Source organism: Macaca nemestrina, chromosome 1, assembly GCF_043159975.1.
Source record: "Macaca nemestrina isolate mMacNem1 chromosome 1, mMacNem.hap1, whole genome shotgun sequence".
Lineage (NCBI taxonomy): Eukaryota > Metazoa > Chordata > Mammalia > Primates > Cercopithecidae > Macaca > Macaca nemestrina.
This window is the reverse complement of record NC_092125.1, coordinates 11,604,383-11,617,388: the sequence shown is the minus strand read 5'-3', so window position 1 is coordinate 11,617,388 and position 13,006 is coordinate 11,604,383. Positions and strand designations below refer to the sequence as shown.

General features: G+C 38.3%; 1 protein-coding gene across 21 annotated transcripts in view; it reads left to right on the top strand.

Moving 5' to 3' along the window:
• The window catches only part of LOC105474624 (ryanodine receptor 2), a 786,480-nt gene that overhangs the window by 540,988 nt on the left and 232,486 nt on the right, over nt 1-13,006 (top strand). For 14 of the 21 annotated variants that reach the window (XM_071073859.1, XM_071073838.1, XM_071073828.1 and 11 more), the window contains 6 exons: nt 2,339-2,547; nt 3,170-3,522; nt 4,145-4,259; nt 5,903-6,063; nt 6,524-6,553; nt 7,918-8,077. In XM_071073859.1, the coding sequence (XP_070929960.1) occupies nt 2,339-2,547; nt 3,170-3,522; nt 4,145-4,259; nt 5,903-6,063; nt 6,524-6,553; nt 7,918-8,077 (1,028 nt within the window). The remainder of the gene's footprint in view (nt 1-2,338; nt 2,548-3,169; nt 3,523-4,144; nt 4,260-5,902; nt 6,064-6,523; nt 6,554-7,917; nt 8,078-13,006) is intronic. The other 7 variants (XM_071073921.1, XM_071073912.1, XM_071073903.1 and 4 more) reach the window with 1 other exon arrangement.

Below are 13,006 nucleotides of genomic sequence, written 5' to 3'. Positions count from 1 at the left end.
ACTTGGGAGACAGAAGTTGCAGTGAGCCAAGATCATGGCACTGTACTCCATCCTGGGTGACAGAGTGAGACTCTGTCTCAAAATAAAATAAAATAAAATAAAAAAGTAAACACCCACCCCTGATGAATATCATCTCATCCTTTTGTGAAAAAAAATCTCATCTCCTTTCTAACTGATTGTGTTGCCAATCAATTCCAAAGAGCTCAAAAAAACAATTAACAAAGTTAGTATAGTTTCCCCTTTTTGTTCAATAGAGGAAAGATTTGCTAACTCTGACACACATGAGAAGAGCTTATGAAATAATACCACACATCTACAACCATCTGATCTTGGACAAACCTGACAAAAACAAGAAACGGGGAAAGGATTCCCTGTTTAATAAATGGTGCTGGGAAAACTGGCTAGCCATAAGTAGAAAGCTGAAACTGAATCCCTTCCTTACACTTTATACAAAAATTAATTCAAGATGGATTAGAGACTTAAATGTTAGACCTAAAACCATAAAAACCCGAGAAGAAAACCTAGGCAATACCATTCAGGACATAGGCATGGGCAAGGACTTCATGTCTAAAACACCAAAAGCAATGGCAACAAAGTCAAAATTGACAAATGGGATCTAATTACACTAAAGAGCTTCTGCACAGCAAAAGAAACTACCATCAGAGTGAACAGGCAACCTACAGAATGGGAGAAATTTTTTGCAATCTACTCATCTGATAAAGGGCTAATATCCAGAACCTACAAAGAACTCAAACAAATTTGCAAGAAAAAACCCCATCAAAAAGTGATATGAATAGACACTTCTCAAAAGAAGACATTCATACAGCCAACAGACACACGAAAAAATGCTCATCATCACTGGCCATCAGAGAAATGCAAATCAAAACCACAATGAGGTACCATCTCACACCAGTTAGAATGGCCGATCATTAAAAAGTCAGGAAACAACAGGTGCTGGAGAGGATGTGGAGAAATAGGAACACTTTTACACCGTTGGTGGGACTGTAAACTAGTTCAACCATTGTGGAAGACGGTGTGGTGAATCCTCAAGGATCTAGACTAGAAATACCATTTGACCCAGCCATCCCATTACTGAGTATATACCCAACAGATTATAAATCATGCTGCTGTAAAGACACATGCACACGTATGTTTATTGCAGCACTATTCACAATAGCAAAGACTTGGAACCAACCCAGATGTCCATCAGTGACATATTGAATTAAGAAAATGTGGCACATATACACCATGGAATACTATGCAGCCATAGAAAAGGATGAGTTCGTGTCCTTTGTAGGGACATGGATGCAGCTGGAAACCATCATTCTCAGCAAACTATCGCAAGGACAGAAAACCAAACACCGCACGTTCTCACTCATAGGTGGGAATTGAACAATGAGATCACTTGGACATAGTAAGGGGAACATCACACACTGGGGCCGGTTGTGGGGTGGGAGAGGGGTGAGGGATAGCATTAGGAGATATACCTAATGTAAATGAGTAGTTAATGGGTGCAGCACACCAACATGGCACATGTATACGTATGTAACCTGCACATTGTGCACATGTACCCTAGAACATAAAGCATAATTTAAAAAAAGAAATATTTTATTGGTTTTTTGCTCTATTGCTCATTGCTATTACATCTAAATAAAATATTATATATATAATTTATGCATTATAAATATATCTCATGCATAAATACATGCTTCATACATTAAACATGTATTTTTCCCCCATGCTTAGATCCAGTTTATTCCAGAAAAAAAAAGCCAAAATTTTCTTCAAAGATCAAAAGCAACTATCAGTAGATGGAAAACTTTAAAATTTTTTCCTCCAATTTTTTTTTCTTGAGCTATGTATGAGGAAATCTATAGCTCAGACTGTGTCTGGTGTTAGTACGTATCAAGCTCTTTAGCCAGAAGGAAGAGCAAGGCCAATGAACCACATCCCTGGTACTTAGTTTCTTCTCACTTTCCCTGTATGAGAGAGTGCATGCACTGCTTAGCAAGGAGACTGCAGGGCAGGGATCTCTAGAATCCCCGGAGGACCAGGGGCTGCAGAGCAGTTACTTTGTCTTACAGAATTAAGTCTGAGATGAGAGAAGGGATTTATCTAGGGCCCACAGCTAGTAAATTATAATGTCAAGATCAAATCCTGGTTTTCTCACCCTTACAGGTAATATTTAATGTCATTGTTCCCTTTATTACACTACTTTTTTCACCCTAGGGTGACAGCTCTCTCAAAGTTCAGTCCTGGAACAGTATGTGTGATAATTCCATACTAACAGGATCATATAGTAATGGTACTAAAACTTTTAATTTTTTTTTCTTCCCAGGATTCATACCTGTGTGTAGCCTTGGAGTGGCTCAAGTGGGCAGGATGAACTTTGGAAAGGATGTCAGCACCTTGAAATACTTCACCATCTGTGGCTTACAAGAGGGCTATGAACCATTTGCCGTTAATACAAACAGGGATATTACTATGTGGCTGAGCAAGAGGCTTCCTCAGTTTCTCCAAGTTCCATCAAACCATGAACATATAGAGGTTTGCTTTTTCTTTCAAAATCAGGTCGTTTCTAAAAAGCAGGAAAAGAATATCTTTATACATAGGAACTTCTGCTTAGACAATTATTGTGACTTACTTAAAATGATGACCTTACACAGAAGTGGAATCTAAGCAAAGATGGCACTTTATACCAGCTGTCAGTGGATGGGAAACTTAAATTTTTGCTTTCAATTCTTTTTTTTCCCTTGAGCTATGTGTGAAGAAGTCTGTAGCTCAGACTGTGTGTGGGGTTTGTACGCATCAAGGTCTTTAGTTAGAAGAAAGATCAAGGCAAAGGGAGCCACATCCATTCTAATAAGCTACGTTACAAGTAGCTTATTAGAATGAGGAAAAATACTTTCCTTTTTATGTGTGGGCAATGTCAGGCCGAATCTGAATATATAGAATTATAAGATAAATTTCCGAAACCGTCTTTAGAGACAGAAGCAGAACTCTATGACTATATCCATAGCACAGTAATCTGTTTAATTATCTCTTACAAAATGATGCCATGCGTGGACTGATTTGGGATTCTGAAAACGTGATGTGCCTTAGGCATCTTTAGAATCAGGAAATCGACAACGGTGATTGGAATATGACCTATTGCTTCTTCATTTGCTAGGTGACCAGAATAGACGGCACCATAGACAGTTCCCCATGTTTAAAGGTCACTCAGAAGTCTTTTGGTTCTCAGAACAGCCACACTGATATCATGTTCTATCGCCTGAGCATGCCGATCGAGTGCGCGGAGGTCTTCTCCAAGACTGTGGCTGGAGGGCTCCCTGGGGCTGGCCTTTTTGGGCCCAAGAATGATTTGGAAGATTATGATGCTGATTCTGACTTTGAGGTTCTGATGAAGACAGCTCATGGCCATCTAGTGCCCGATCGTGTTGACAAAGACAAAGAAGCTACCAAGCCAGAGTTTAATAACCACAAAGATTATGCCCAGGAAAAGCCCTCTCGTCTGAAACAAAGGTTACTATTTTATACACTGTGATTTTAAGTTTGTAGTTAAGTGAGGAGGGTTACAGTCCAGAGTAAAGGGTCTCCTAGTGTAAGGTTTTTCCTCCCCCTCCTCCTCCTCCCCCTCCCCCTCCTCTTTGTGCAAAGGATTCTATAAGGAAAAATTAAGCAACCTGTTAGTCATCTAATTTGTTAGCGTAGATGCTATCTATCTCAATAGTTATTTTTTAAGATGTCTATGTTTACATTCTTGCCTGAAACTTGCAGAGTATTTTCTCCAAATAGTATTTTTTTATGATAAAGGCGGCAAGTTATTTTAACATCCTTTCTTATACTAAATCAGATTTTCTCAGTCTCAGCACTATCGACAGTTTAGGCCAGACAATTCTTTGTTGAGGAAACACCTTGGGCACTGAAGGATGCTGAGCAGCATCCTGACCTCCACCCACTAGATGCCAGTAGCACTCCATCCCCCACACTGTGAGAACCAAAAACATATCTCCAGATATTCCCAGATGTCCCCTAGGGAGCAAAATTGCCCAGGTTTAAGGCAACTCAATTGATTCTATGCTCATATTTGAAGTAGACAGAACATTTTAATGTTGCTTATTGTTAGTCCTCTAAAATATTTCAGATTTTTGCTTAGAAGAACAAAGCCAGATTACAGCACGAGCCATTCTGCAAGACTCACCGAAGATGTCCTTGCTGATGATCGGGATGATTATGATTTCTTGATGCAAACGTCCACGGTATGAGGTTGCAGCTTTTGTCATTTATTTCTATTTGTCACTCATTGTCACTCATTATGCTTTACATCTCAAATAACACATACTGATTCATCATACTTAGTAATATTATTTTTTAAATGTCTGTTTCTATTTTGGGATATATTTTGGGGACTGAAAGTTTGAAAAAAGTTTATGTATTATGATAGATATTATGCAATAAAAGAGCTATTTTAGGAAAAATATTTTTAATGGCATGCATAATCTTAATTTTGCTATTCTGTTTCTTGACAAAATTTTAAGTTGCCCTTGAATTTTTCAACTACTTTCTTCATCTTACTGAATTGTCTAAAGGAAGATCAATTATCATAATTTGTGAGAGGTCAAGCTTTTGCACTCTTCCATTTTAAATTCTCAAGGCTACTTCTCCTAAAATGCTACATTGAAAAAATATTTAGTTGTGTTCATTGTAGAGTGCTCCCATATTTTAGTTTGATGTTCACGTGTTCTGAACTATTTCAAAATGAGTTTAGGCTGGGCACAGTGGCTCAAGCCTGTAATCCCAGTACTTTGGGAGGCTGAGGTGGATGGATCACCTGAGGTCAGGCGTTCGAGACCAGCCTGGCCAGCATGGTGAAACCCTGTCTCTATTAAAAATATAAAAATTAGGGGAGTGTGGTGGTGGGCACCTGTAATCCCAGCTACTAGGGAGGCTGAGGCAGGAGAATTGCTTGATCCCAGGAGATGGAGGTTGCAGTGAGCCGACACGGTGTCACTGCACTGCAGCCTGGGCGACAGAGTGAGACTCCGTCTCAAAAAAAAAACCAGTGAATTTAAAGTGTCAAAATGTTATATGTCAGAGAAAGGAAAGGCCAAGAATGTGCAAAAAGGTGGGTGACAAGTATAAAAACCCAAACATTGGCCAGGTGCACTGACTCATGCCTGTAATCCCAGCACTTTGGGAGGCCAAGGCAGGTGGATCACCTGAGGTGAGGAGTTCGAGAACAGCCTGGCTAACATGGTGAAACCCTGACTTTACTTAAAATATAAAGATTAACTGGGTGTGGCTGTGCACACCTGTAGTCCCGGCTACTTGGGAGACTGAGGCAGGAGACTCTCTTGCACCCGGGAGGCAGAGGCTTCCGTGAGCTGAGATCACACCACTACACCCCAGCCTGGGTGACGGAGTGAGAGTCTATCTCAAAAAAAAAAAAAAAAAAAAAGTGAGCATAGATTTGTATACATGTATAAGCTTGAAGAATTTGAAGCTTCCCTATGCTTAATGGATTCATGATTTTATTACATACATATACTGTATATATATGTACATGTATATATGTATGTGTATATATTACACACATGTAGCACACACACACACATGCTCACCAGCATAAAAAGACTTAAATCATTTAGCACGTTTGCTCAGATCATGTCTTTTCTCTCTTTCCTGTTATTTCTGATTTAATTCAGGATCTTTGATGAAAGACATCTCTTAGTTTGTAGTGTTAGTCCTTTGTGCCTTCAGTATTTTCATTCACCCGAACGGTTTTAAACCAAGAAGTGAATTCTTAAGTCAATCACAGAGTTAGACATAGTTAGGATTGCAAATCCAAGTTTTGTTTTGTTTAGTTTTATTTTGCCAATATTTGGTTTTGCTATCTTCACAGTACTATTACTCAGTGAGAATCTTCCCTGGACAAGAACCTGCTAATGTCTGGGTGGGCTGGATTACATCGGATTTCCATCAGTATGACACAGGCTTTGACTTGGACAGAGTTCGCACAGTAACAGTTACTCTAGGAGATGAAAAAGGAAAAGTGCATGAAAGGTTGGTGTTCCTCAATTTTTTACAAATGACATGTGAAAAACATATTGCTGAACCTAGCTGTTCCTTTTCCTTGTATTTTGTGACCAAGGTATTTCTATTTGTAGGAACAATATAATCAAGCCATTAATGTCAATGTCGTTTTTGTTACTCATACAAACCAGTAAGGAATCTAAATGTATTAAACGTGCAAGCATTGTACAGTAAGACCAGTGCAGTCTTTTGGGGTAATGATCATATATTCCTTCAGGTAACATGACTGACAGCTTGGGTTACCAATACTTAGCCTTTGTTTTAGAGATGAGAGATGGGTGAATGTGAGGCTTTTAACCAATGACTTGATCTATATTTTGGGAACTGGCTACGTGGTGGGGAGAAAACTGTGAAGACAATGTGGGCTGGTAGTTTAGACCAGGTGGACGCATTTGAACTCAGACTGAGGAGAAGTGGGTTCTTTCCTCAGCTTTGCCATTGACTCGCTGTGTGGCTTTGGGTAAGTCAGTTACACTTTCTGTGCCATCTTTTTTTCATTTGTAAAACAAACCAAACTCAAACCAAACCTTCAAAAAAGTGAAGAAGGCTATCTTCCTTGCAGAATAAGACAAGAGAAGATCTGACCATTGGCTTCTACTTTTTGTGCCCATGCATCCTCTCTGATCTGCTGTGACAGGTCTCAGAAAGAGTCCTTTATAACGTTGCTTTTCTTCTATACTTGCACCATCATTTTTTGGGAAACTCACTTTCCTGCCCTCGGGTTGTAACATATGAAGCATAATGGACTTAGCATTTGCAATGGGGGCCCAGCCAAAATCTCTAATGAAGAGCTCTTTACATAAGTATGGGACAAAAAAACCACATGTCTCCAGGAATATTCTTTGGGGGCCACACTGAATTTGCAGGGATGGCAGCAGTATAACTAACGAACTCAATATAGGGATGGGATAACTGAAAGATGATTTTGTTGGAGGAAATGGAAGATAGGGAAGGGTCATTGGATTTTACGTACATAGTGTGAAGAAATGCAGCCTACATTTGATTACTCAAAAACTGATTTATCCCAGCCTTTTTGTTCTTTTCCTTCTGCTTGCCTGCCTTTAGCCTTTTTTGCTAGTTTTGTTAATATGTTTACTGTATAGTGGCAGAGAAAGAGAATGCTGATGAGGCTCAAATACTCAACTCTGTTACCATCTCTAGTAAAAGTTTTAGGGAAGGTGAAAATCCGGTGGCATTTGTGGTTAACATCACTGGGTTTTGTTTGTTTGTTTGTTTGTTTGCATATTCTAGTTAAGTCTGTCTCTCAGATCACTGGGAATTGTCCAGAAAGGGGCAAAATTTTAGCCAAATTTTAAATATATCAAATCACTGAAGGCTTATGTGGAATTTGCCTGAGGACTTTGACAGTGTTTGGAAACAAATGCTTCCCATTTCAGAACAAGTTGTAAAAAAAAAAAAAAAAAAAAAGCCAAGTAAAAAAAAAACTAAAAAAAAAAAAAAATCCATGAGATGAAAATTACAAATATGGATGATTTTTAAATAAACTTTTTTGAACCCAGAAAAAAGGTCTAGTTTGGTTTGAGTTTTTGGAGAGAAGGTGCAGGTCAGTTCTTACTTGGTTCCAACTTGTTGACCTGTCTTCATTAGGTGTGAAATGTAGAGATGTATAAGACCTGATTCAGAACGTCCACTGCAGTCAATGGAGTTTTGCTCAAAATCACAGAATCGGGCCCATTGTGCACCTCTCCCATTACAGCATGAGCTTGTTGCTTGCGCAGCATAATTTAGTTAGTTTGCAAGATATACCTGCTTTCTCTTTTATCTGTGGTTGTACAAAGATAAAAATGTTCTTTTGAAATTCAGCATCAAACGCAGCAACTGCTATATGGTATGTGCGGGTGAGAGCATGAGCCCCGGGCAAGGACGCAACAATAATGGACTGGAGATCGGCTGTGTGGTGGATGCTGCCAGCGGGCTGCTCACGTTCATTGCCAATGGCAAGGAACTGAGCACATACTATCAGGTACGTGGTCAGTGATGATATCAGGCTTCTAGGGAGGAAGACTTTTTTCCCCATTAAAGGAAACACAGTTTGTAAGATCAAAAAGTAAAATAGACACATGTACATGTGCCCCTGGTTTGAAAGCCAGCCAAGCAGACCTGCCCCCAGCAAGCCCTCCCCATAGCTGTCCCAGCCACTGCACTCCTGTGACCTGAGAACCACCTTGGTGGCCTTACCCCAACAAAGCTGCACAATCACCACAAATGCCTGTAGCTAGGCCACTGAGGTACTTGCCGATGCTGCTGACATAAATTACATCTGAAAAATCTGCACAGATACTACATTACTGCATCCACCCAGAACCAAAACCAGTGTATTCTACCCAACCGATACCCTAGAACCCATCTACAGGAAAAACTATTTTCCTACAAAAGCTACTTCATAAAATTGGAAGAGGCTACTGTTTTACCAGATGAGCAGATATCAAAGGAACATGAAAAACATGTGAATGGAAGAAAACACGACTCCTTCAAAGGAACACAATAATTCTCTAGTAACAGATGCCCGACGCCAAAATAAACTTACAAAATGCCTGAAAAGAAATTCAAAATAATGATTGTAAGAGAACTCAGTGAGATACAATAAAATGCAGATACTTCAACAAGATCAGGAAACCAATTCATGATCTGAATGAGAAATTTAACAAAGAAATGCATATAGTAGAAAAGAACTAAACAGAAATCTTGTAACTCAAGAATTCAATAAATGAAATAAAATACACAACTGAGGGTTTCAGCAACAGACTAGATCAAGCATAAAAAAGATTTTGTGAACTCAAAGACAGGTCTTTTGAAATAACCCATCCAGAGGGAGAAAAAGAAGTAAGAAAGAAGGAAGAAAGCCTGCAGAACTTATGGGATGCCACTGAGCAACGGAGAAAGGCACAGAAAACATTTAACAAAATAATGACTACTAACTTTCCACGTCTTTGGAAAGATATGAACATCCAGATCCCGAAAGCTCAAAGGATCCCAAGAGAATCAACCCAGAAAGGTCCTTTCCAAGGCACATTATAAGCAAACTGTCAAATATCAAAGAAAAAGAGAGAATTCTAAGAGCAGTGAGAGAATAGCACCAAGTCGTATATACTTGGATTTCCATTTGTCTATCAGCAAGTTTCTCAGCAGAAACCTTGAAGGCTAGGGAAATGAGATGGTATATTCAATGTGCTGAAAGAACAACTGTCTGTCAAGAATACTATGTCTAGCAAAGCTATCTTTCAGAAATGAAGAAAAATAGAGTACTCCACAGATAAGCAAAAGCGGAATGAATTCACCACCTCTGGACCTGCCTTAGAAGAAATGCCTAAGGCAGTGTTATAGCTGGAGGCAAAAGGATGGTAAATACTAACATGAAAACATGTACAAATATAAAACCCATTCGTAGAGGTAAATTTTAAATCACACTCAGAATACTGCAGTACTGAAACGGTGCTATGCCAAATCTTTCAAACCTCTAGTACCCTAGTATGAAGGTTAAAAGTCAAAATTGTCAAAAGTAACTGCAGCTACAAGTGGTTGTTAGGGAACACACAATATAGAGAGATGTAAATTAAGTCAACAGAAATATAAGTTGTGAGGGGAGGGTAAAAGTCCAGAGTATTTTTTTTTTTTGAGACAGAGTCTTGCTCCGTCACCCGGCTGGAGTGCAATGCGCGATCTCAGCTCACTGCAACCTCTGCCTCCTGGGTTCAAGCAATTCTCATGCCTCAGCCTCCCAAATAGCTGGGATTACAGACATGCACCACCACACCCAGGTAATTTTTGTATTTTTAGTAGAGATGGGGTTTCATGATGTTGGCCAGGATGGTCTCGATCTCCCGACCTCGTGATCTGCCCACCTTGGCCTCCCAAAGTGCTGGGATTACGGGCATGAGCCACTGTGCCCAGCCAGTCCAGAGTGTTTTTATGTGACCGAAGTTACCAGCTTAAGATAGTCTATTATAATTACAATATTGTTTATCTTAGTTTCATAGTAACCACAAAGAAAAAATTGCAGCAGTCACACTAATGAGTAAGGGAAAGATATCAAAGCATAGCACCACAAAAAGCTACCAAACCACAAAGGTAAGCAGGAGAGAAAGAAAGAAACGAAGGATCTAGAAAACATGAACAAAATGTCAGGAATAATTCCTTACCTATCAGTAATAACCTTGAATGTGAATGGATTAAATTGCCTGATTAGAATATATAGAGTGGCTGCATGGATAAAAAGCAAGACTCAGCTCTATGCTGCCCACGAGAGATTCACTTCACCTGTAAGGACAGACATAGCCCTAAAGTGAAGGGATGGAAAAAGATATTCAATGCAAATGGAAACCGAGAGTGAGCAGAAGTAGCCACACTTATATTAGATAAAATAGACTTAATTCAAAAAAAGTAAAAAAGAGACAAAGAAGGTCATTATTTAATAAAAACAAAGGATCAATTAAGAGGATATAACAATTGTGAATTTATATGCATTCAACACTGGAGCATCAAAATATATGAAGTATGTTTTATCTAAAGGGAGAGAGAGGCTTCAACACAATAATAGTAGGGGAGTTCAACACCCCAATTTCAGCAGCAGCAGATGATCCAGACAGAAATTCAGCAGGGAAGCAGCAGATTTAAACTGCACTCTAGACCAAGGGGACATACTAGACATTTACAGAACATTCTAGGCAACAGTTGTATAGCTGAAGAATACACATTATTCTCAACTGCTCATGGGATTTTCTCCAGAATAGATCATATGTTAGGCCACAAAACAAATCTTTAAAAATTTAAGATGATATTGTATATGTTTTCTGATCACACTAGTGTAAAACTAGAAATAAATAATCAGAGGAACTGAGGAAACTTTACAAATACATAGACATTAAACAACATGCCCCTGAATAACCAGTGGGCAAATGAAGAAATTAAAAAAGAAATTTAAAATTTTCTTGAGACAAACAAAAATGGAAACACAACATACCGAAAGTTATGGGATACAGCAGAAGCAGTTCTAAGAGGGAAGTTTACAGTATTAAATGCCTACATTTAAAAAGTAAAAAATAAACCACCTAATATTGCACCTCCAAAAACCACAAATACAAGAACAAACTAAACCTCAAATTAATAGAAGTAAATAAATAATAAAAATTGAAACAATAATGAAACAGAGACTAAACAATACAAAAGATCAATGATACGAAGAGTTGGTTTTTTGAAAAGACAAAATCAATAAACCTTTAGACGAAGAAAGAAAGAGATGACTCAAATAAATAAAATCAGCATTGAAAAGAAGACGTTACAACCTGTACCACAGAAATATGAAGGGTAATGAGAAAATATTATGAAAAATCGTATGCTAACAAATTGGATAACCCAGAAGAAATGGATAAATTCCTAGATGTATACAACCTACCAAGACTAACTTACAAAGAAATAGAAAATCTGAGCAGATTAATAGTGAGTGAAGAAATTGTATCAGTAATGAAAAGTATCCATCAAAGAAAAGCCTAGGACTAAATGGGGGAAAAGTTGAAAGCTTTTTTTCTAGGGTCTGGAACAAGACAAAGATGCCCACTTTCACCACCTCTGTTCAACATATTACTAGAAGTCCTAGCTGGAGAATTCAGCAAGAAAGAGAAATAAAAGGCATCCAGATTGGAAAAAAAAGTCATCAAATTGTCTCAGTGTGTAAATGACATGATCTTATATATAAAAATAGCTTTAAAAGTTTACTAAAAAACTGTTAAAACTAATACATTCAGTAAATTTGCAGGATGCAAAATTAGCATACAAAAATCAGTATTTCTTTACACTAGTAGTGAATGCTCTGAGAAAAAAAATCAAGATACAATCTCATTTACAATAGCTTTAAAAATCAGTTATCGGCTGGGTGCAGTGACTCACGCCTGTAATCCCAGCATTTTGGGAGGCCGAGGTGGGTGGATCATCTGAGGTCAGGAGTTCTAGACCAGCCTGGCCAAAATGGTGAAACCCCGTCTCTACTAAAAATACAAAAAATTAGCTGGGCATGGTGGCAGGCACCTGTAATCCCAGCTACTGGGGAGGCTGAGGCAGAAGAATCACTTGAACCTGGGAGTCAGAGGCTGCGGTGAGATGAGCTCCAGCCTGGGTGACAGAGCGAGACTCCATCTCAAAAAACAAAAACAAAAACAAAAAAATCAGTTATCTAGGAACACGTTTAACAAAGGAGATGTAAGAACTCTACCCTGAAATCTGTAAAACATTTGTGAAATACATTTAAGAGTACAGAAATAAATGGAAAGATATCTCATGCTGTTGGATTGGATGGATTGGAAGAATTAATATTATTAAAATGTCCATAGTACAAAAAGTAATTTACAGATTCAGTAAAGTCACTATCAGAATACCAATGACATTATTATTCTATTATAGAAATAGAAAAAATAATTCTAAATTTCTTATGAAATCACAAAAGACCCCAAGTAGTCAAAGCAATCTTGAGCAAAAAGAATAAAGCTGGAAACATCATACTACCTGAGTTGAAAATATACAAAGCCATAGTAACCAAAACACTACATGACTTGAAACTATACTACAAAGCTATAGTAACCAAAACAGACATATAGACCAATAAAACAGAACCAAGAGCCCAGAAACAAACCCATCTATCCATCTAATTTTCAACAAAGGTTCCAAGAATATACATTGGGAAAAGGACAGTTTCTTTAATAAATGGTACTTGGAAATTTGAACATCCACATGCAGAATGAAACTGGACCCCTGTTTTTCACCATATACAAAAATCAACTCAAAGTGGATTAAAGACTTAATGTAAGACCTGAAACTATGAAACTACTGGAAGAAAACATGGAGGAAACACTTCATGACATTGGACTGGGTAAGAATTTTTTGGACAAGACCTCAAAAGCAC